Source organism: Lissotriton vulgaris, chromosome 7 (assembly GCF_964263255.1).
Source record: "Lissotriton vulgaris chromosome 7, aLisVul1.2, whole genome shotgun sequence".
NCBI classification, from domain to species: domain Eukaryota; kingdom Metazoa; phylum Chordata; class Amphibia; order Caudata; family Salamandridae; genus Lissotriton; species Lissotriton vulgaris.
Genome location: NC_141695.1, coordinates 601,653,515 through 601,676,506, shown reverse-complemented (window position 1 = coordinate 601,676,506; position 22,992 = coordinate 601,653,515). Strand labels below are relative to the sequence as shown.

The 22,992-nt window shown below is 42.2% G+C and overlaps 1 protein-coding gene across 1 annotated transcript in view; it reads right to left on the bottom strand.

Moving 5' to 3' along the window:
- FBF1 (Fas binding factor 1) overlaps positions 1-22,992 on the bottom strand; it is a 615,519-nt gene that overhangs the window by 360,935 nt on the left and 231,592 nt on the right. The window contains exons 14-15 of the mRNA XM_086930722.1: positions 4,813-5,232; positions 1,681-1,770 (exon numbers count right to left, since the gene is read on the bottom strand). Coding sequence (XP_086786848.1) covers positions 1,681-1,770; positions 4,813-5,232 — 510 coding nt within the window. The remainder of the gene's footprint in view (positions 1-1,680; positions 1,771-4,812; positions 5,233-22,992) is intronic.

The following is a 22,992-nucleotide window of genomic DNA, read 5'->3' as shown; positions in this document are numbered from 1 at the left end:
AAGGCTACTAAGGTGATGGGGAGTGGGACCAAACACGAGGCCTTTGTGTCCTCTGTCCCCCACAAAAATTGCTACCAGTACAACTAAGGATAGAGCAAGCAGGCCTTCTGATCTCAATGAATAGCAGTGCACAGGTGCCCTAAAAGCATTTGCTAAGAGGCAATTTATACTAGCATACAAGCATTCAATGTCTAACAGTGACCTCTGTGCGCTACCAATACAACTAAATTACACGTACACAGAAACTGAGTTATCTTTTTTGTATAGTAAGTCTTAGCATTCCATGCCTAAAATGATTAAGTTGTTTCAATTGTTGAAAGTAAAAATATTTCAGTGTCTATGGCATCATGAGTAAATGATTTTCAGTATAAAAATAACATAACGAAAACCATTATTTAGGTGAGATGCTAGATGAATCCTGATCTATGGGATGTAAACCTGATTAAGAGTACTTAAGAGGCTTCAAATACGGTAGTCATAATTTAAACAATGCTTTCTATGGAAACCTTCAAATTCCTAGCTCATATTTGTGGAAGGTTTCCAGTTTGGTCAGAAATTTAAAAAAAATCCAAAATAACTTAATGTAAGCACTTCAAGTACAAAGCCCACATAAAGCTCTATATACTCTACCAGTGCACACATCCACAATTCTATGAAAAGAGAAGAGAATTAAGTGACCTATCGGTTGGGGTCAGAGAAAGAACTAGCCAATGAGGGTTGGGAGTGAAATGCCAATCACAATGAAGGCATCTATTCAAGCTCTCTGTAAGTGATAGTTTATGAGTATATGAAGGCCAAAGCTTGGGGCATAGGGACCGCAACGCTCGGAGGAGTACCTGAGAGGTTCTGAAGCAAAAGATCCAGGGTTGCAGGCCCCTGGGTCCATTCGGCTGTGTATATATGCCCCCTTGCATCCCAAATTCTAATAACCCAAAAGAGCAAATCAAGTTCCAGGCTGCCAAACAGCATCACATTTCTAACTCAATACATGGAAAAACACCAAACTAGTACGAGTACACCTAAACGTTTCACACAACATACATGTCAGCAAGCTCTTTTAACTAATTGTGCATATCTGTTCCCAGCTCAACCAACATTATCAGTCCAATCTAGTCCCAGGCTTTCTAACATCAGTACTCCAAGTGAGCATATAACTTCCACGCTACTATAAGTCCAATTAAGCACACACGCACCCAAAAACACAAATGCACAATCAGAGCATATCACGAACAAGCTATTCAACATCATCCATATTTTAGCATATCCACAAGCAGGTCACCAAACAACTGATATGATTCATCTGTTCAGCTGAGCTGTCCATCTCAGGGTGACCCAGCAACGTATGTGCACTGCCTGTTAAAGTCTGCACATCTGTCTGCATGTTTTTCTATAGCCCGTGTACACTACATGTCAAAGCGAGACAATGATCCCAGGCAACACAAAATCCTCTTCATACCACCTGTCCAGCTTTGTACATCAGCCATTACGCAACCTCTCCTGAGCATATCTGCACCCATATTTGCGTCCAAATCTGCCCTCAAAAACCTGTGTCAGCCAAGGTTCTAACTGAGCATATATACCAATGTTGCCTGTCATCCTAAGTACACAACTGTAGCCTACCTACTATGTATCTGCATGTATCAAGAGTTCTAACGCACAATTAAATTATAAAATATCTACCTGGATGCTTCTGCCCCGACGAGCCTGGCAGCATCCACCACTGCCGTATTGGTGGCTTCCTGGTGTGTACTTGGAACGGGTGAAGGTTTACTGCAAGCAATAGGCAATAACATTTAAATACTCAACAATTTGTTGAAAGAGGCACAGAAAAGTCAGGTACAGACACATTTGCTGGGGAGTAACAAAACATTACATAGGGAATAGGCGCTGAAAATGAAAATCCAATTTAACAGTCCTAGCTCCGTCCATCTCTCTATAAAATCTGTGCCATTTTTGTAAAAACCAGCACTGCTTTCTGCATTTTTGGGGCTGTTTTAACAGTTACGGTTTTATTCTGCACACATCGGATATTTTATGATATATTTATATTACAGACCTACCAGGCATAAAATTGCGATGGCATTCTATATATAGTAGTTATGCAACCAATGAGAAGCCTTCCCACTCGTTTGGCCTTCCTGGAGACTTATGAAGAGAACTCCCCCCATCAGTCCCTCCATGGCAGCTTCTTGTTCATGATGTTGAATTATTAACTATTCCCTCTATTTGAGGCGCTACATTAATTTCCAGGTTAAGTCACTCTTAACAGGCTTTAAATGTAACATGCTATACATTCACAAGTGACAATATTTTGCTAACCAACTGCAAAGTCAGCAGAACCTACCTGTTCAGCTGCGTTGTCAACACATAATCAATATCACAGAGGCCTCCCATTAATGTCCTCTCTCAGGATTATTCATCCACCAGTTTACCTTCTTTTGGTTCTTAAAAGTGACAGTGTTCTGGTTGCCTTTGATGTTTTATGTAAAGTGCTCTACACCCTGGCCCGCTCTCTGTAAAGCTTTCTGCTGCCCACATAGTGAGGTTCATCCTCTTTAGAAATGTAACTGCATCAACTCTTTCTTTCTACCAGACTTCTTTATATACCCCACCGCCTGCTCACTATCACAACTCTTAACCTCTTCTCTTTCTGTCTCTGTTCACTATACTTAGAGCTACTGGAGTAATACGACGGTGCGACTGCAGTGTTTTTGGCATAATTATGGATTTAATGCATTTCCCACATAATCCATCATCTGCTGCATAATCTGTAGATTAGATTTTAACTAAATGTTTAAAGTGCCACATGTTGCCTTGCAGTTGACAGCCTTTTGCAAAAGTTGACTGGTCACTTTTATGTTGCTTATTGCTATATTTGGATATTAAATTGAAACTAATGATGTGCTATCAATGCCCAAACAGTGATTAACAAGTATAAAAATTACAAAATAATGAGGTAATACTATTATAATATGTGCTGCATTACAGCAGCAGCATCATCATCATTTGACCCTCCCCTACCACATAATTCCAGCGGCCTTGACTATACTTCAGCTCCGTTACTTACTAATTTCTTGCCACCTCTTTTTCTACCACAATCCCTTTCTATCATTCCTTGCTCTCGCTCATCTTTCTCAGCACCTCCTTTTGTATTTCAACATACCCTATCTACTTCACCACTATCTCCATCTTTATACATCTCTCTCCTTCACAAAGCCCAAACCCTATAGCACCAACTTTCTATACACCTCGGTTTTAAATTAACCTCTTTCTCCACCTCACATCTTTCTCTACAAGTTTTCCCTGCACCTCATGTCTTCTTAGCAATCATTCTCTATTTTCCTCACTAACTTTTACCTGACCTGTCTTTATATACCTCTTCCCATATTTCTCCGCTCTCTGCCTTGCACCACTCTATACCTCTTTCACCACCTCACTTTACCCTTTCTTTCTCTCAATAACTCATCTCTCTTTCTCCTTTTCTTCTTTTTCTACTTCACCTCTCGGCGCGCCCTATCCCTTTTCCTCATTCTACATTTATTTCTCCATATCACTAGCTCTCTCTACCTTACTCCAAAGCTTAACTCCCCTTTCCACCTCTCATTCTTTCTCTACCTTTAATAGTCATATAGTAAACTCTTTCTGAATAATTCACATTTCTCTCTTTGCCTGATGTCTCTCCGTACCTCATATCTTGTTCTACCTCCCTTCTCCATCTATTTGACCTCTCTTGCTATACTATACCACCCTCTCTGTCCTACTCCGGTATCCCCAAAACTCCCATTTCTCTCACTTAGGAGAATTGTAGGTCACTGCTTAGCTAGAGAATTGTAAACATAGAAAAACAACAGGAGGGGCATGGTGGAGGGGGAGAATTAAGGAGAAAATTGTAAGATTACGAATAATAAAATTATGAAAATCTTCAGATTAGATCAGTATTGCATGCAGAACGAATGCCAACGTTGAAGGGTAGTTTTGGAGATTACGAAAATCTAGCAATTTAAGTTACGTTTGAAGTGCCGTGTGCTTGTGTCTTATTTTCAGATTTTGGAGTAGTTCACTAAACATTTACCAAACTCCCTTAACCGTGTTTTCCTACGGGAACAACAAACTGAGTATAGTCAAACACTGAAGACCACATAAAAGAATGCTGGTGAAAGACACAAATAATCGAAATACAAGCACGTAAATGAATAGCTAAACTAATGCTTTTTCAAAAAAAGTCTGATAGTACATGTTACGAGGTGCCAGGAAGCTTTGAGCTTTTGGCTTTTTTTTGCATGCCCCATATTTATTGTATAATACAATATTGTTCAGCATTAAAATGGCTTGAATTAGCAGAAATGGGCAATACATTTAAATTTGTGCCAAACAGGGCTCAAAATATGGGCATGCCATAGGCCCCAAAAATCCTTAAAATGGCACTTCTGAGCATAACTGACAATGCAGCTTTATGTAGCTAGCTTGCCTGATCTAGGCGAAGAGTTGCCTGTAGATTGCCTTAAGTCCACTGAGGAATACTGTATATTAATCTATTTTAATTTTTGTTTTATATTGGTAGTTCTTTTGTATTGGTTTTTATTAATCAGACAAATAAAGAATCATTCATTTATTCAGTCTACTGAGGCAGACTAATGTGGAGATGCTCAATCTACGAGGGCTCTGTGTGACCTCTACACTGTTAAGACTAAAGGTTTCAGTCCTGACATGCAGCAGCCCATTAATCTAATACTATCAGGCACACCGGCACACAGTCTGGCCAAAGCACCTTAGTCTTTGCCTGCAAGGCGATCTGTTATCTCAAGTACTCACCTCACTCGAGGATGGCTCTCTTTTCTTTCTTCCTGTCCCCTTTGGGCCACTGTGTCAGACCCCTTGTCTTCCAGTTTCTCCTGCTTCAAAGCCTTTTTTCTGGACAAGGCAGTGCTAAGCCAGTTGTCCTCCTCTGCTGGAGTAGGATCTGACTCTAACATACTTGACCTGTTTATTTTATCCTCCACTACTTTGGCACCAGATGGAGGACGGCTTGTCGCGGCACGTTTTATAACAGGGCTGGAGGGGGTAGCCTTAGGTGAAGCAGTGGCTTCTTTCAGTGTAAATTCTGGAATTTCATCTTTCAATCCCAACCAATCGCCCCCATTCCGGCCACCCCGTGCAGGGCTAGCCGTGGCTGGAGTGGTTGGCTTTGATTTTTGATCCGGTTTAACTTCATTGATATTCTCAGATGAGAATCTGTAAAATAGAGAAGAAAAGAGATTAGTAAACAAGATGAGAGGACAAAGCAAAGAACAGTAGTAATACATTAAAGGAAATGGTAAGCAAATTAAAATGTATGTAGGAGAGACATGAGACATGAGAAGTGCAGCCCTTTAGACACTGCAGGCTTTTGAAAGGCAGACCTATGTCAGAACTAAAAATGGTTTGTAACCCACACAAGTCAATATGGCCTTTGGTTTCAATAACGTTGCCACCTGAATGAAAGAAGCAAAGACACATTGTGCACTCATTTACTCTAAAGCCACCTAAAAAATGCACTATGTGCCAGCTAAGACCAAGTGAGAAAATCACAAGATGGTGAACAGAAAACAGCACTGACATCACTAATTCAGTGCATGAGCACCAACTCCTCGCCTAGGGTGCTAATCTGGTCACAGAAATCTCATAGCTGATAAGTACTGCAATACCAAGAAGCCAAACAGCCTAGTGCATGTATGTGCAAATGACTCATGGCATTGAAGTATTCTACTTGTCAAAATCTCCTTTGCTGCATGGTGGCACAACGCCACAAATGGCATACAGGCTCTCTGATTTCAGACTATTTTTTGCTGGATTGCTCAGTGTACAGTACTATAAAATTGAGTACAATTAGTAAATTGCTCCAAAGAGAACAGTCAGCAGAGCCGGATGAACAGTTTTTTTCTCCTAAGTGGCTTGTCTGGGCAAGCAACAAAACTAACTGAAATGTTTATGAGGAAAGTTGGGGAGTGAGGTTATTTATATTTTGATGACTGAAAGTATGTTGGTCATAGGAAGGAGGGGCTTTTTATTCATTTTATATTTTATGACAGTATATTTTAGTGTTTTAAATATAAATATAAGTGTGTGTGTGTGTGTGTATATATATATATATATATATATATATGCAGGAAAACGCCATTCGTCATGCCCCCTGCTTCGGATGAGGACCAAATAACGTAAGAGCGAAACCACCATTTAAGTGCTTATTTCTTCAGTGCTTTATTCGTGCAAAATCGTGCCAGCAATCTGTCATGACACGTTTCGCCTCTCAAGGAGGCTTGATCACATCGTATACATATACATACACACACACACACACACATGTATACACAATAGATTAGTGTGTGTATATCGGACTCTGCAGGATCGCATCGGGATCTGGCCTAGCAAGTGGCTGCTGTGAGCAACAGTCCGTGACTCCACGGAGAAGAGGGATTATTATATCACCTTTTCAATGCCCGGCTTGACTAAGCATATAGAGGCAGAACGTTGGGGACTCGAGGGAGTTCCGGACTTGAATCAACGGGGTTAGTCCACAACATTCAACCCCCTCCCTTACCAGGCACTACAGCTTCTATGAAGGACACCACTGGGGCTCTGCATGCTGCATATTTCGAACATTGGACTCTGAGAGCTGTAGACTACAACTGCAGCTGCTATCAGTGCAACGGAGCCAGCTGACCTCACGTTATTGGGAAGGCCTTAGCAATTAAGGGAGGGAGTTGGAGTGGATGCGGCATCTGAGGAAGGCTCATCCGAGCCGAAAAGCATAATGCCATTCAAAGCTTTCAATAAAAGAACTCCCGCCGAAATTCCCCGCTGTGTCCTCTGGCCTCTTTGATGGAGGGGTCGTTTTTGTGAGTTATATATATATATACACTTTGAGAAAGGCTTTTGCTGAAACACGCCTGTGTGTTAATATCTGCTGAAATAAATATTGTAATTTACATGCTACCTGAAGTGCATATGAGATCAAGGCGACTGACGTTGAATATATATATATATATATATATATATATATATATATATATATATATATATATATATATATATATATATATATATATATATATATATATATATATATATATATATATATATATATATATATATATATATATATATATATATATATATATGATCAAGGCCCAGGTGGGGCTGAAACGCGTCGTGGCAGCGATGCAGGGTGATTGAAAATAAAAAATACCTGGCACGAAGAACTTTGGGTCCGTACTTCATCTTTCCATTTGTGAGTGAAATCACAAATGATGAAAGACTGCAAATATAGAACTATGAAAGGGTTCAGGAAATGTGGGAATTGCAAGGCGTGCAAGTACAGTCAGAACTATAACGAGATCTACCTACCTAAAACGAAAATGAAATGGAAGATTAATACCCTAATCACGTGCACTACGGAGTTTGAAGTATATCTTATTCGCTGCCCTTGTAACTTATGGTACATAGGGTCAACCACAGCATCTGTAAAAAGACGCATTCTAGAACATTGGCGTGCGATTACCAATCAGGACTTCTCATACAGCACTGGGAGACATTTTAGCCGATTCCACCAGAATGACGTATCAAAAGCAAGTTATATGGGGATTGCCACGATTAAAAGTAATATCAGAGGTGGAGACAGATTGGGAGCACTACGCAAATTAGAGTCACGGTTGATTCTATTGGCAGGCACCTGCTTTCCCGATGGTTTAAATATGGATGAGGAGTTACATTCTCACCTTTAAAAATGTATAACCTAAGTAGACAGTGGAATTGTTAGTAGGAGAGCTGAATTCTCACCATATACATTTAACTTTTAAACTTCCCCTTCCCGCACACCCTCACACCTTTGTTACTTATACCAGCTAGATTATCTATAGAAAATATTCTGTAAGGATGCTCGTGTCCTTTGGTCCTCGAAGTATCAATATGGGTATCATAGACTAACTTGATGCTTATTTTTTCATAGTAAACCAATACTTTTTCCTTTTTCTTTTCCTTTTCTAGGTTTGGAATAGGAGATAACCTAATCAACCTTCAGCTGTACTTGTTTACACAATTAGCTAATTAATAATTTTTTCCTGTTACTGTACCAATATTGGCTTAATGTTCATGTACACACGTGTATATATTGGTTTGTTCAAGCTGGATATATGGTACTATACCGTAATTTGTTTTTGAGCTCTGATAGCTAATTCCATATTTTTGCATTGGTACTAAACCATAATCTTGAACCAATTAATGAATTTGGCAATACTTGAATTGTATTAAAATAATAAGCTGGAGTTTTATATTTTCACTTATGAAATAATGTATTCACACAAAAAATCACAATGGACAGAATTGATTGTTTCACTGAATATCAGTGACAGTAACTGATATTAGAATTTTTTTGTGTATCAAGAATTATTGAGCATATAGGAAAAGATGTTTTCTATTTCTATGAATTTGTGTGGTTACACCCTTAAAAGGTGGTATGAGACGAACGCGGGTCATGTGACCAAGAACAACTTGTTGTTCGAAACGCGTTATCCCTCGACTTGAGCTACGGGCTCGTCTGGATTCTCTGACTATAAATATATATATATATATATATATATATATATATATATATATATATATATATATATATATATATATATATATATATATATATATATATATATATATATTAGAGTTGCCCCATTTTACCGGGGGCCTCCAACACTGCAGGGCGGGCTCTGAGGCAGGAATGGAGAATCCTGATAATAGTACCAACAAGAACAAAACAGAGCCCACAGCTTCGGTATCCTTGCAAACTGACGCTTTATTTGGTCTGATCATGTGGCAGCTTGAAACAACTCTTTTTATCCCTACGCGTTTCGGCGCCAAGCGCCTTGATCACAGGTGAGTTGATTTAGTAATTTACAATGTCCCAGTGGTCACATGGTCCTGGTTCGAGATCACAATGCCCAGAATGCAACATTATTCAGATTTGACAACTTGGCTGAGACCGCATTATATTATGCTGAATAGCTTTCCACTTTTGCCAATGTCTGTGTTAACTTCAAGATGCAGAATAGGAAATAATATATATAAATAATATAATATACATAATATAATATAATATATAATATAATATAACTCCACAGAGGTCACTGATTCACTGAAATCAGCCTACGACCCAGGAGACTTGTGCTCATTAGGTTGGAACGTAGTGTGGGGACTCGAGAGGTCTTCGAGAATGAATATAGTGCGTCCAATACTGCAACGCTTCAATTATATCAGGATTCAACTTGTTGTTACCCCGCGTCCCACCCGCCCAGGTATGAAGGTTTCTGGGAGTTGTAGTTCGCTATACAGCTACAGCATGTTGGATGATCACATGGTTGGGGGAGGCGTCAATTCCTTTTCAGGGGAGTGGTGATGAACCATTTAAAAGCTGGACAGAACTTACCTTCAGTTTGTCAGCGACATCTGAAGAAGGCGTTAAGAAGCCGAAATGCATTATGCCACATGGATAAGTTACTTACTTGTAATCCTAGTTCTCTTCCAGGGGTATACTCATCAAAGTCATAAGCACTAAATAATCCAGCCCATGTGCGGGATCCCGGAGCAATAGCCAATAATATGCATATATCAACATATATACACATATAAGTACACACATATATATATATATATATATATATAATATGCATATACATATGCAGCCTGAAAAACACCATACTAGGCTCAAAAACTGCCATTATTGCATGTAAAACTTTTACATTGGACCAAATAAATCACCATATATGATATATGTAAAGAAGAAAACTGCCCTGAGCTTCTTGAAACACACAACCTTTTTTTTCAAAGGTAAAAACAGGCAGGTTTAGCCTACACAGGCTGCATAGAAAACCATTGGAAAATTGGCGCCGTGACTTTAAGACCTCCAGGAACCCCCAGGCTCCCATTATGCACCACAGGTGACAGTTAGGTCAGTTCTTATGGACGGCGTATAACAGTGTAATCACAGCATGGGTTAACAGGTACATATACAGGCCTGGTATTCATCCGGGGAGGAGGGAGGGTTGCTTATGACTTTGATGAGTATACCCATGGAAGAGAACTAGGGTTACAGGTAAGTAACTTATCCTTCTCTTCCAGGGGATACTCATCAATAGTCATAAGCACTGAATAGATTAGCAAGCCTATCCCCATACCCTGCGGGTGAATACCAGCTTATTAAAACAGTTTACCAACAGACATTACCCAAACAAATTTCTCAGAGATGCTTGACCAAACTGAGCATCCGCCTGAGTGTCAGAATCAACGCAGTAATGACGTGGGAAGGTATGAACCGAACGCCATGTGGCTGCCTTACAAATTTCATGAATAGGTACATTCCTAAGCATTGCTATTGTAGCAGCTTTGCCTCTTGTTGAATGTGCTCTCAGCCTGCCCGGGAGCTGCTTTTGTGCCATCTGATAAGACAACAAAATGCATGACATTATCTATCTGGAAATGGACCTTTCAGAGGCAGGACAACCTGTGTTCAACGGACCATAATTCACAAACAGCTGGTCAGACTTTCGTACACTCTTTGTTTTATCAAGGTAGAATTTCAAAACTCTTTTTAAATCTAAAGAGTGCAGAGCTTTCTCAGCCGGAGTGTTCGGATTGGCAAAAAAAGTGGGAAGAGTGACCGACTGGGTAATGTGAAAATCCGAGACCACCTTAGGGAGGAACCTCGAGTGAGTACGTAACACCACTCTATTCGCATGAAAAACGAGATAAGGCTCAATAGAGAATAAGGCCTGTATCTCGCATACCCTGCGTGAAAAAGTGATTGCCACGAGAGAAGCAGTCTTCCATGACAGATGTTGCAGGGAAGCCTTATAAATGGGCTCAAATGGGGCCCATTAGTTTAGATAGGACCACATTCAGCTCCCAGGGAGGAGAAGGGGCCCTAACAGGAGGATAGACTTATAGACTTTCTTGAGGCCCTCCAGGAAATCCTTAACAACTGGCATTTGAAAGAAAGAAGCCTGAGCAGAAGACATTCTATATGCTGTTATCGCTGCCAGGTGAACTTTTATGGAGGAATACTGTAAAATTGTTTTGGCCAAAGACAGTAAGTATGGCAACAGTACCTGTTCTTGACCTCGAATAGGGTCATGACCTTCAGCAGTACACCACATGAGAAAACGCTTCCACTTACAAGCATAAGACTTTCTTGTAGAAGCCCTCCTAGCCTCTTTTAAAATCTGCATGCATTCCTGTGAGAGGCCTAAATGTCCGTATTGGAATGACTCAGGAGCCATGCTGCTAACATCAGGGATGGCAGGTTGGGGTGGAACACCTTGCCGCTCGCCCTGGTCAGCAGATCCGAATGACATGGCAGCCTCCTGTGTGGTACTCTGGATAGGTGAAGAAGGTCTAGATACCACCACTGGCGGGGCCAATCTAGAGCAACCAGGATCATGTCTGTCTTGGCCTCGTACAGCTTCCTGATCACCAGGGGAATGAGTGGAATCAGTGGAAAGGCATACAGTAATGTCTCTGACCAGTCTATCCACAGAGCATTCCCGTCGGACCCTGATTGAGGGTACCTGGAGGCAAAGACGCAGCATTTTTTGTTTTCTGCGTCCGCAAAAAGATTGATGTCTGGTGTTCCCCAGTTATGGAAGATGTCTGGTACCCCTTCTTGTTTAAAACACCCAATCTGTGCTTTTGCGAAGTGCCTGCTTAGGTCGTCCGCTTGAACATTGAGGACGCCCGGCAAGTGAACTGCAGATATTCTCGTGCTAGAAGCCATTTCCAGATTGCCTGTGCTTCCAGAGACAGGGGTCTGGATCTTGTTCCGCCCTGCTTGTTCTGGTAGTACATCGTTGTTGTGTTGTCAGTCTGAACAAGCAGAGAGGTCGATGTTATGGACGGAAAGAATGCTTTGAGAGCTAGATGTACAGCTCTGAGTTCCAGCATGTTTAAGTGGCATAGCTGCTCTTTCTCTGACCACATTCCTTGGATCTGTAACGATCCCATATGAGCGCCCCATCCTTGAAGAGACGCATTCATCACCAGAGTCTGTTGAGGCATGTCCTCTTGAAAAGGGACTCCCCTGATGAGATGATCCTGTTGCATCCACCATCTGATGGAGTTGGACTGACAGAGGTATTGACAACCTGTCCTCCCAGCGATTGGAGATTTGGTACCACTGATCCTCCAGAGCTTGCTGCGGAGGTCTCATGTGAAGCCTGGCATTTGGAAAGAGAAAAAAGCATGAGGCCATAGACCCCAGTAGGAAGGAAATCTGCTTGGCCGTAGGCTGAGGTGTCTTCAAGAGAGTCTGACACTTGAGGAGAATGGATGATAGTCTCTCCTCCGAAGGATACGCTCTTGTGTTGACTGAGTCCAGAGTTGCGCCTAGATAGTGTAGCCTCTGTGTTGGATTGAGGATGAACTTCTTGAAGTTGACATGCAGATCGAGCCGATGCAACTGATGGATATATTGCATGATATGTTGTTGCAGAGTGAGAGACGCACTCTTGAGAAGCCAGTCGTCTAGGTAAGGATAGACGAATATGTGCTATTTCCTCAAGAAAGCCATGAACTTTGAGAAAGTGCGAGGAGCTGACTTCAGCCCGAACGGCAGGACCGTGAATTTGAAGTGGTTTGATTGGATGCGAAATCGTCGGAACTTCCGATGCTGTGGAGAAATTGGTATGTGGAAATAAGCATCTTGAAGATCTATGGAACACATCCAGTCCCCTTGATGCAGAAGCGGTATTATTTGAGGTAATGCCAGCATTCTGAACTTTTCTCGGAGAATGAATTTGTTGAGAAGTCAGATCTAGTATAGACCTGAACTCCTTGTTTGGACCTTTCTTCGGGACCAGAAAATATCGGGAGTAGGTCCCTTGCCGACGTTGTTGCCATAGGACCTCCTCGATGGCGTTCTTTAGGTGTAGAGCAGACACCTCTTCCCTCAAGAGATTTATATGATGGGTGACAGTCTTTTGAGGAGGAATGGAAGGTGGAGGGGACTTGAATTTGATGGTATACCCATTCTTTACAATATTCAGAACCCACCTGTCTAGTGTGATTTTTGTCCACTCTTTTCTTAAATTGCCACCTCTTCATCTACCAGGACGACGATGGAAGAATTGTGACCTTCCTTGGTTTTGTTGCGAAGACCATTGAGGGGTTTGAACCCTCTGTTAGTTTTGTCATCGGTCGTAAGGACGGTACCGTCGCCTGAAGTCCTTCCTCTTCTTGAGACCCACAGCTTTAACCATATCAAGCTCGGTTTTCATTCGAGACATCTCATCATCGGCATGAGATCCAAAGAGTGATGACCCATTGAAAGGAAGGTTAAGAATCCGATGCTGTACTTCAGGTTTCAGTCCTGTGAGCCTCAGCCAAGCTGAGCGTCGAGCACAAATCCCATACGAGTAGCCATGTGCAGCTAAATCCGAAGCATTCGCCGCAGCACTGATCACTTGATTGGCTACTAGGCCACCTTCATGCAAGATTTCAAGAAAATCTTGTTTGTCCTCTTTAGGGAGCTTCTCTGTGAAGCGTGACAGGGAGTCGCATAATGAGCGATCATATCAACCCAACAGGGCCAAGGCGCTGTCTACTTTCATGTAGGAAGCCGAGGTAGTATACATTCTGGTCCCGACAGAGTCCATAGCCTTACTGTCTTTATAAGGGGGCACAGATGATGATGCTGCCCCTGTCTGATTCTTTCGTGCCGCCGACACAATAACAGAGTCCGGTGGAGGGTCAGCCCTCAGAATAAAGGGATCATTATCAGGAGCCTTATATTTCTTTGAGATCCGAGATGGTACAGCCCCCACCGCTGCGGGAGTAAGAAACTCGTGTAACGCAGGCTCCAGCAATCCAGGCAGTAGAGGAAGCAGGGTTTCAAATATCACCGATGTCTTGGTGGTAGAGACCGGCGGTTCAATGTGGAGTATAGCAGCCCCATGGCTGAGAACCTCATTAAAGGTTAGAACGTCATCGATGGGTGATATTCTGCTTGGAGGAGATGAGGAAAGGGTCGGAGAATAGACTGCTTTGGAATCTGACGACCCTGTGGAAGATCTATAGCTTTGCCTTCTAGAAGATCGGTGGCGTGATGTTCTACTCCTGGGAGAGTGTGATGATCGTCTCCTCACCCATGGGGACCTTCTCGGCGTGATATGCTGGGGTCTCCCCGAAGAATGCACCAACTGTATCAAAGGTGACCTTGATCTTGAAGAAGACCATGGTAGGTTATTTCTGCGGATCTTCCACTTTCTAATATCTCCTAGCCATCTTGGCGAGATATTGGTTGGTCGGGCTGGAGACGGTGCTGGTGAGGGCTCTGGAGATACTTGCACGATCTGCAGCCCTGAGGAGGAAGAAGCACTCCCTGAAGTCACCACCGGGGCGTCCCAAGTCGAACGGTCCTTCAACGCTGCCCTAGGTCTCTTCGCTGGAGGATACGCTGATTTAGATCTCCTCGATGTCGATCTCCTCGACGGCGATCTCTTCGACGACGACGTCGACGGCATGTGCCTCGACGTCGAATGGCTGGTTCTCTTTGCCGTTGAAGCCCTTGATGTTCGGGTCAACGTCGATGCCAGTGGACCTCTCGCCGTTGACGGCGATCTCGACGTCGGTCCCGAGCCTCTCGGCGGCGAACTTCGACGTCGATGGGACGACGGCGAGTCCCGACCTCTTGAAGTCGTAGGCGAGCAAGACTTGGACCGCCTACGCGTAGATGGAGACCTCATCCTCTGTCTCTTCTCACCATGTCTCGACGGCGAGGGATGTCTCGACGACGAAGGATGCTTCGCCGGCGAGGGATGTTTCGACGTCGACGGATGTCTCGACGGCAATTTCAACGCCGACTATGAGCACAGAGGTACCTTGGATGAAGATATGTCCCTCGACGGAGAAGGAGACAGATGCCTTCTTTTTTCACCTCTTTCCTTGCGCTCTTTAGGATGAGAAGAGAGCTTTCTGGAATGATGCTCTTCTCGCCCACTCACTGTTTCTCCTCTCTCCTGAAGGGAATGCAGCTTGACCTTCTCCCTCTCTCTAAGGGTTCTCTTGGAAAACTTGCTGCAGTGGTAGCATTGGTCTGGCTTGTGGGATGAAGGCAAACAAGCAATACAGATCGAATGAGGGTCTGACTTGGCCATCTTTTTACCATAGGCCAGGCACTTATTAAATAAGGCCGGCATCTTGCCTGGAAAAAATAGGCAAAAGTCAGAAAAAATTGTGCAATTAGTCAGATAGAGACTAAAGACGTCGAGTGAAGTCAAAAAAATTAAGTTTCTACCAGAAAAAAGTGATAAAATATCACAAACTGGCGAGCTCAATGCTCCAGGATCCTCACAGAAGGAGCCTGAAAAAAGAACTGACTTAACTGTCACCTGTGGTGCATGATGGGAGCCTGGGGGTTCCTGGAGGTCTTAAAGGCACGGCACCAATTTTCCAATGGTTTTCCATGCAGCCTGTCTAGGCTAAACCTGCCTCTATGATCCTACCTGTTTTTACCTTTGAAAATAAAGGTTGTGTGTTTCAAGAAACTCAGGGCAGTTTTCTTCTTTACATATATCATATATGGTGATTTATATGTCTTTATTTGGTCAAATGTAAAAGTTTTACATGCAATAATGGCGTTTTTTGAGCCTAATAGGGTGTTTTTAAGGCTGCATATGTATATGCATATTATCGATCTATATATATATATATATTCATTAGTTATCTGTAAATTAAACATATGCACAATTCTACGATATCATCATCGTTCATGATGATGATATCGTAGAATTGTGCATATGTTTAATTTACAGATAACTAATGAATTGTACTGTTGTCTGAAAATGCTAATTTCTTTGTAAATATTCCATTTACAAATGGCGCTCACTATTGTGTGTCATGCGCAGGTATCCCTCGTTTGCGTTTACCACCTATGTTCGGCTGTTTGGTTAAAAATGGCGCCGCGCAGAGCGTAAATGTTTGACACCGAGGAAGGGAGCTTTCCCGAAACGTGTCTGTCTTGAGAATAAAAACTCGCTTTTGCTGAAATCCCGAGAGTGCTGCTTATTCTTTTCGTGGAATGGAAAAGATTGTGGAGCTTTCACACATATATATATATATATATACACACACATTATATATATAAAACAAGCGCCAAAATGCCAAACATCCTCATGCTCTACCCACTGGAGGGTTATTATTAGACGGCGCCTTTGATTGAAAGAGCCCGATGGAGTGTCAGAATTTAACAAAGGCAGAAGAACACTGAGTGGGACACTCATAGTAAACAAGAAAAAACTTGAAAATAAATCGGGCTGCCAATTAAACCGCCGGGAATCCATGCGCAACTACAAATCCCACAATTCATTTTGAAAACGGAAGTGATTCCTCAAAAGAATGCCACTGGAGGCAAACAAAATGAATGTCTACTACATCAAGCTGTGGGGGGAAGCGCTACGGATTCCAGAGCTAGGCTTACCTTGATAAAGTTCCAGGCGGAACGAAACATGTTGGGACAATGCCACCGTTTGTTTCTCCACAATAAAAGAGGCGAAAAATGAGTCTTCAGGTGTGACCAGAGTTTCCTTCTCCGGGAGCAAACATTGTGTGAATATATATCGGCGTGGTTCTGCCGAAGGTCTACACCACCACAAGAGCGCCGAGAATCTCCCGCCAAGAACCATCTTGCAGACTCGGTAAAACGAAAAGGGAGGTTGGCGCCGCCCAAGACTGTACCCGTGGTATTGGTTCTGGAATCGGCTTCAAAAGAGAGCTGACCCGTGAAGGCTCATCGCTCTAACATCCATCAACACGGAAAAACAAGCGCCGAAATGCCAAACATCCTCATGCTCTACCCACTGGAGGGTTATTATTAGACGGCGCCTTTGATTGAAAAACCCGATGGAGTGTCAGAATTAAACAAAGGCAGAAGAACACCGAGTGGGACACTCATAGTAAACAAGAAAAGACTTGAAAATAAATCGGGCTGCCAATTAAACCGCCGAGAATCCATGCGCAACTACAAATCCCACAATTCATTTTGAAAACGGAAGTGATTCCTCAAAAGAATGCCACTGGAGGCAAACAAAATGAATGTCTACTACATCGAGCTGTGGGGGGAAGCGCTACGGATTCCAGAGCTAGGCTTACCTTGATAAAGTTCCAGGCGGAACGAAACATGTTGGGACAATGCCACCGTTTGTTTCTCCACAATAAAAGAGGCGAAAAATGAGTCTTCAGGTGTGACCAGAGTTTCCTTCTCCGGGAGCAAACATTGTGTGAATATATATCGGCGTGGTTCTGCCGAAGGTCTACACCACCACAAGAGCGCCGAGAATCTCCCGCCAGGAACCATCTTGCAGACTCGGTAAAACGAAAAGGGAGGTTGGCGCCGCCCGGGACTGTACCTGTGGTATTGGTTCTGGAATCGGCTTCAAAAGAGAGCTGACCCGTGAAGGCTCATCGCTCTAACATCCATCAACACGGAAAAACAAGCGCCGAAATGCCAAACATCCTCATGCTCTACCCACTGGAGGGTTATTATTAGACGGCGCCTTTGATTGAAAAACCCGATGGAGTGTCCGAATTTAACAAAGGCAGAAGAACACCGAGTGGGACACTCATAGTAAACAAGAAAAGACTTGAAAATAAATCGGGCTGCCAATTAAACCGCCGAGAATCCATGCGCAACTACAAATCCCACAATTCATTTTGAAAACGGAAGTGATTCCTCAAAAGAATGCCACTGGAGGCAAACAAAATGAATGTCTACTACATCGAGCTGTGGGGGGAAGCGCTACGGATTCCAGAGCTAGGCTTACCTTGATAAAGTTCCAGGCGGAACGAAACATGTTGGGACAATGCCACCGTTTGTTTCTCCACAATAAAAGAGGCGAAAAATGAGTCTTCAGGTGTGACCAGAGTTTCCTTCTCCGGGAGCAAACATTGTGTGAATATATATATATATATATACATATACATATATATATATATATATATATATATATATATATATATATATATATATATATATATATATATATATATATATATACACATACATACATACATACATACACTTACATACATACATATACATATATATATATATATATATACATATATATATATATATATATATATATATATCTTGTCTTTAATTTATTTTTTTAAAGGTGGCCTTGATTCGCTTTTGAGACGAAAACACTGTTAATACATTTTTTTTTTAATCCTGCATACTTCACGACATAGCCTGCGCTGGCTTTCTCTGCTGTCGATCAGTGGTGAAGGAATGACCAGCAAAATTATCACTAAGAACCGTATGAAGCAGCAGACATTACGGCTGCTGGAACAGGGAGTCTTTGTACCCTAGAGTTGAACCTTTTAGATAGCAGTGACCGAATAGGCCCAGGAACTCAAAACAAGAGATAAACAGTCCAACAAAAACAGAAACAGGAGGTAGACATGTTTGTTGCTTCTGATCACAGAAGTAAAATGTTACTTAACCAGTAAGCATCTGTCTTGGCATGTAGAGCTGTAGATTCACAAGGTAAGGTAAGGAAAGGTAATCGTTTATTTGTACATGATTAATTAAAATCTTTACAAAATTATAAATAACATCAGTAAATACATGTAAAAAAAAATTTCATTTATACTTGGTCTTATCAGATTAAAATATTGGTTAAGATCAGTTTATGGTTATCCTTAAAACCATACAGTGTTCATCACACGCTCTTAAGTCTTTTTCCTGTTAAGTCAAAGAACTTTACAACCTGGAGGTTCAGTTTGGTGTTGTTGGGGTTGAAGCACAGTTTAACAGCCTGCCTGCAAGTCCGAACGCCAAGTAGTTTAAAGGATGGTTGTAATAAGTTATACCTCAAGTCCTTTAGCTTGGGGCAAATGCAAATCGCATGGTTAATGTCCTCCTTGCCGATTTTACACAGGCGACACTGCTGTGAGAAGTTTTTTCTCTCCCAGGGTGGCAGGTGTGGGAGTATAGGGATTACTCGGAGGCGTAATTTTAGAAACTTTTCTTTGATTTTTATTTTCATACCAATATTGAGGTATACTTGTGGTTGTATTCTTTCATAATCACCCAGCGTTATCTAGTCATGTGCTGTTTGCTAGTTCCTTCTTGTCTTCAATAGCTGAGATGATGCGTGCTGATTTTTGTGCGACTTTTTTGAAGGACAAGAGGTCTATTGAGGCTTCCCAGACGTCGGTCAAACCTAAAGCTTGAAGTGATTCAAGTAAGTAATCTCTGGCCAAAGATTTATGGTGCCGAAGTAGCTCCTCCCATACGTTGGAACTTAAGGAGCCAGTCTCTGCAGTGCAAATCTTATGCCAGCTGGCTACATAAGCACACCGCCTTTCTATTGTTTGTTTAAGGATGCCGAATTCTAGCCGGATCTGAGCAGGAGAGACGTATTTTGGGAGGTTTAAAATAGCCCTGTATGAATTGGCTATGACTATGTCCAGTAATGCGGCATCCTTCCCATGAAGCGATTCACTCCCGTATGTGAGGGTCGGCTGCAATTTTGCACGCAAGATTTGAAGGAGAGGTTTAAGTGTGAGATCGGGAAGTTTGGCCTTTAGTGATTTTATAGCCAAGTAGGTCATAGTCGCCTTCCCTCGTAAAGAGTCGAGTTGTGCTTTAGGTGTATTTTTTTAATCCAAAATTACTCCCAGGTACTTGTAAGTGGTTACCAGGTCCAGCTTTTCTTCGTTCAGGTGCCAACAAACTCCTTTTTTTCCTATAATTCACATCCATGACCTTTGACTTATTGAAGTTTATTTGGAAAGCATTTTTCACTGAAAAGGTATTTGCTACATTCAAGAGATGCTGAAGGCCAGTTGGCGTCCGACTTATCAGCACCAAGTCGTCCACATATAGCAGGTTGGAGAGGGTGATTGTCCCTAATTTGGGCGCATGATTAGGGCATTTGTCAAGTTCCCCAGGTAGATCGGCTAGAAAAAGGTTGAATAAGATAGGTGCTAATACACACCCCTGTTTTAACCCTTTTGCTGTCCTAATGGGCTTCGAGAGATGTGTGCCTGCTCCAAGTTTGATTTTAATCCAGGTGTTTGAGTGGAGTAGTATTACCACATCCAGGAGGTGTTTCGGTATTCCTCAGTTGTCCAGATTCTGCCAGAGTTTATTGCGGTCCACATGATCAAATGCAGCAGTATAGTCAATAAACGAGAGATATAAAGGTGATTTAATCTCTTTTGCTGCTCCCATCAACAAGGACAGTGCCATGATGTTGGTTGTGGTCCCTTGGCCTCTGCAGAAACCTGTTTGGTTGATCGGGATGATGGAGTTTTTGGATGCTCACGACGTTAACTCTTCCAAGATGGTACCTGCGAAATATTTGGCCTCCACATCTAGGAGGGCAATACGCCGATAGTTGTTTGGGTGCTTCTTGCTACCATGTTTAAAAATTGGGCTGATGACTGACCAATGCCAGGACTCAGGAAGAGTCTGGGTATACCTTAGACTATTAAATATTGGTGTTAATGATACGCTCCAAAACTCTGCATCCGATTTGTTCAGCATAGGTGGAATGCCTTTAGGCCCCGGGGCGCCAGTGGGCCTCCCCCTTGTTATTTGCCGTTTAATGTCCGCTGGCACAGTTGTCTTTCGCTGGACTCGAGAGACTTCGAGGAGCTTGCTTCCGACACGGATTTGTCGAATTTAGATGGGGTAATAGCCCCATGCTCACGCATTTCTTGGGTCCTTGTGGCCGTATACCAGTTATCTTTTTCTTCTGTTTTAGACCTCGTGACTTTTGTGCAGGGTTTATTTGTAACCGCGTCCTCTGTAGTATCCTCATTACTAAAATGCTTCAATAGGTATTTTGTCCATACCTCCTCGGATATGTGGGAGTTTTGGCCTAGATGTTCTGGATTCTTTATTCTTTTGACCATTTGCCAGAACTTAGAGCTATTTTTCTGCTTCCCTTCATAAAGAAGTTTTGCCCATATGTCTTCGTTTCTTTGCTTCTGTTTTTCCCATTTCATCAGTTTTAGCTGTTTTTTTGCTTTTTGTATAACAATTTGCAGGCTATGGTTTGTTTGATCCTTCCGCATCTGTCTCAATGTTTGGTTTATTAACCTTTTTTGTGTTTTCATTTATGGGGTTAGTTGATTTTTACTTGAAATACCCTTCCCTTGACATAAGTAATTTGGCGAAATTTTTATCAATTTCTCACTGATGGTTTGAATAAAGTTTTGCCAGACTTCCGACAGGTTAGTTGAGGTGCTTGCAATTTGAGTGAAAAGAGTTTTCGCTGTAGAGCTTATGGAGTCGATGTTATCGCCGTTACACCGTAGCCGCCTTAGATTTGAAGTAACTTCAGTGTCAAGGCCTGTGTGTGGTTCGGTTTCCAGTTGCGAGTTGACTCTTATTACAGCCACTTCAGGCAGGTGGTCACTGAGGTCACCCGTCCCTATTCTAAACATTGTTATCCAGCAAAACATGTTTAATGATATGAACATATAATCAAGGTGGGAGGATTGTTTATTGGAGTGGAAGGTAGCAACTGGTGGATCATCTTCGACATAACGCCCATTCAGGGCCCTAAGGTTAAGTTGTTCCAGGTATCGAAGTAAGTTTTTTGAGTACCTCGTTGATTTGTTATTTTTTGTCGAGCCATGTATTGGCACGCCCCACGCTTCATTCAATTCTTGAATGAGGTCGTTGTCTAGGTCTTTGCTGATGAGGAACATGTTAAAGTCCCCCGCCAAGATGATTAAATCGGAGTCCTTTTCTTCCATTATTTTTTCCAAGGCTTTCGTCAACTCCTTGGCTGCATTTTGTTTCGGTTTATGATGAATGTATGTATTTATTATTATTATTTCTTGGGGCTGCTTCTGTAGCCAAAGTGAAATCTTTACCGCCTGTATAGCATTTGGGGGAGGTATGTGAGAATCTATTGCCTTAATTTCGCCTATTGTTGTTATTGAAGCAAAGAACATCAGACCTCCTGATCTTAGTCCGAAGGTGGAGTTTTTGTTTGCCGGGATACAAGAAGAAGTGAACCCTTGCAGCTCAAATGCCTTTTCTTCTCAGGTTTCTTGGAGCAGCAGAAGGTCAAATGTATTTAGATATTGTAGGAACTCCGGATCATTGCTTTTACTGGCTAGGCCATTGATGTTCCAGGAGCAAATTCTGATTTCCCTGGTCTTATCTGGGGGATGAACAAATTCTTTTCCTCTTTGTCAATTTGCGCCAGTCGTTGTGTTGATTGTACGTTGGATTGACTTCCAATTAAGGAGGGTGTCTGGCGAAAGATGGCAACTGTGGCTTTGATTTTGTCCAGGTAGAGAAGTCTTTTTGTATCTTGGGAGTACATCCTTGGGGAATTACTCCTAGCTCCCTTTAGTACTGAGTTGGTACATTTTTTGTGCTGAAGGCCTGATGAGAGGTAAGAAAGGTGTCGGATAGCGAGGTCGCTTTTCGAGTCTCAACTCTATCCCCCTTTGTTGGAACATTGCTTCTTCTTCCATGATTTTATTGGCTATCTCAAAGGAGTTCCAGGTTGCTTTTGTTGTATCTGGGCGATGCGACTCGGTATTTGGCTGAAACTCTATTTGCATGAGGTCAGTGGTACTGTTATTTACTAGGCTTGTAACCGAGTGCAAAAGTCTTAGTATATTCCCCCTGTTCAGTATGTCATCCCTACCTCGGGATGTATATTCAGGAATAAAGAGGATTGATTTCGGACTATTCAGATGCTGGGGTATTGTTGGATTGGTTAGTGATCCCACATAGTCATGTTGAATGGACTGAGGGGAACGAGTTAGGCGTACTATGTCTGAATAATTTGGTTGCTCACTTTGATGGTTGTCTGTCCTCAGTTCCCTTGTGTTACTATTCGATTTCGTTTTGGTTGCTGAGGTGACTGCGTTGATGGCCGTAGCATTATCCTCACTTTCTGTTGTTGGAATATGTTCAAATGGTGTTAAGTCAGCATTGTG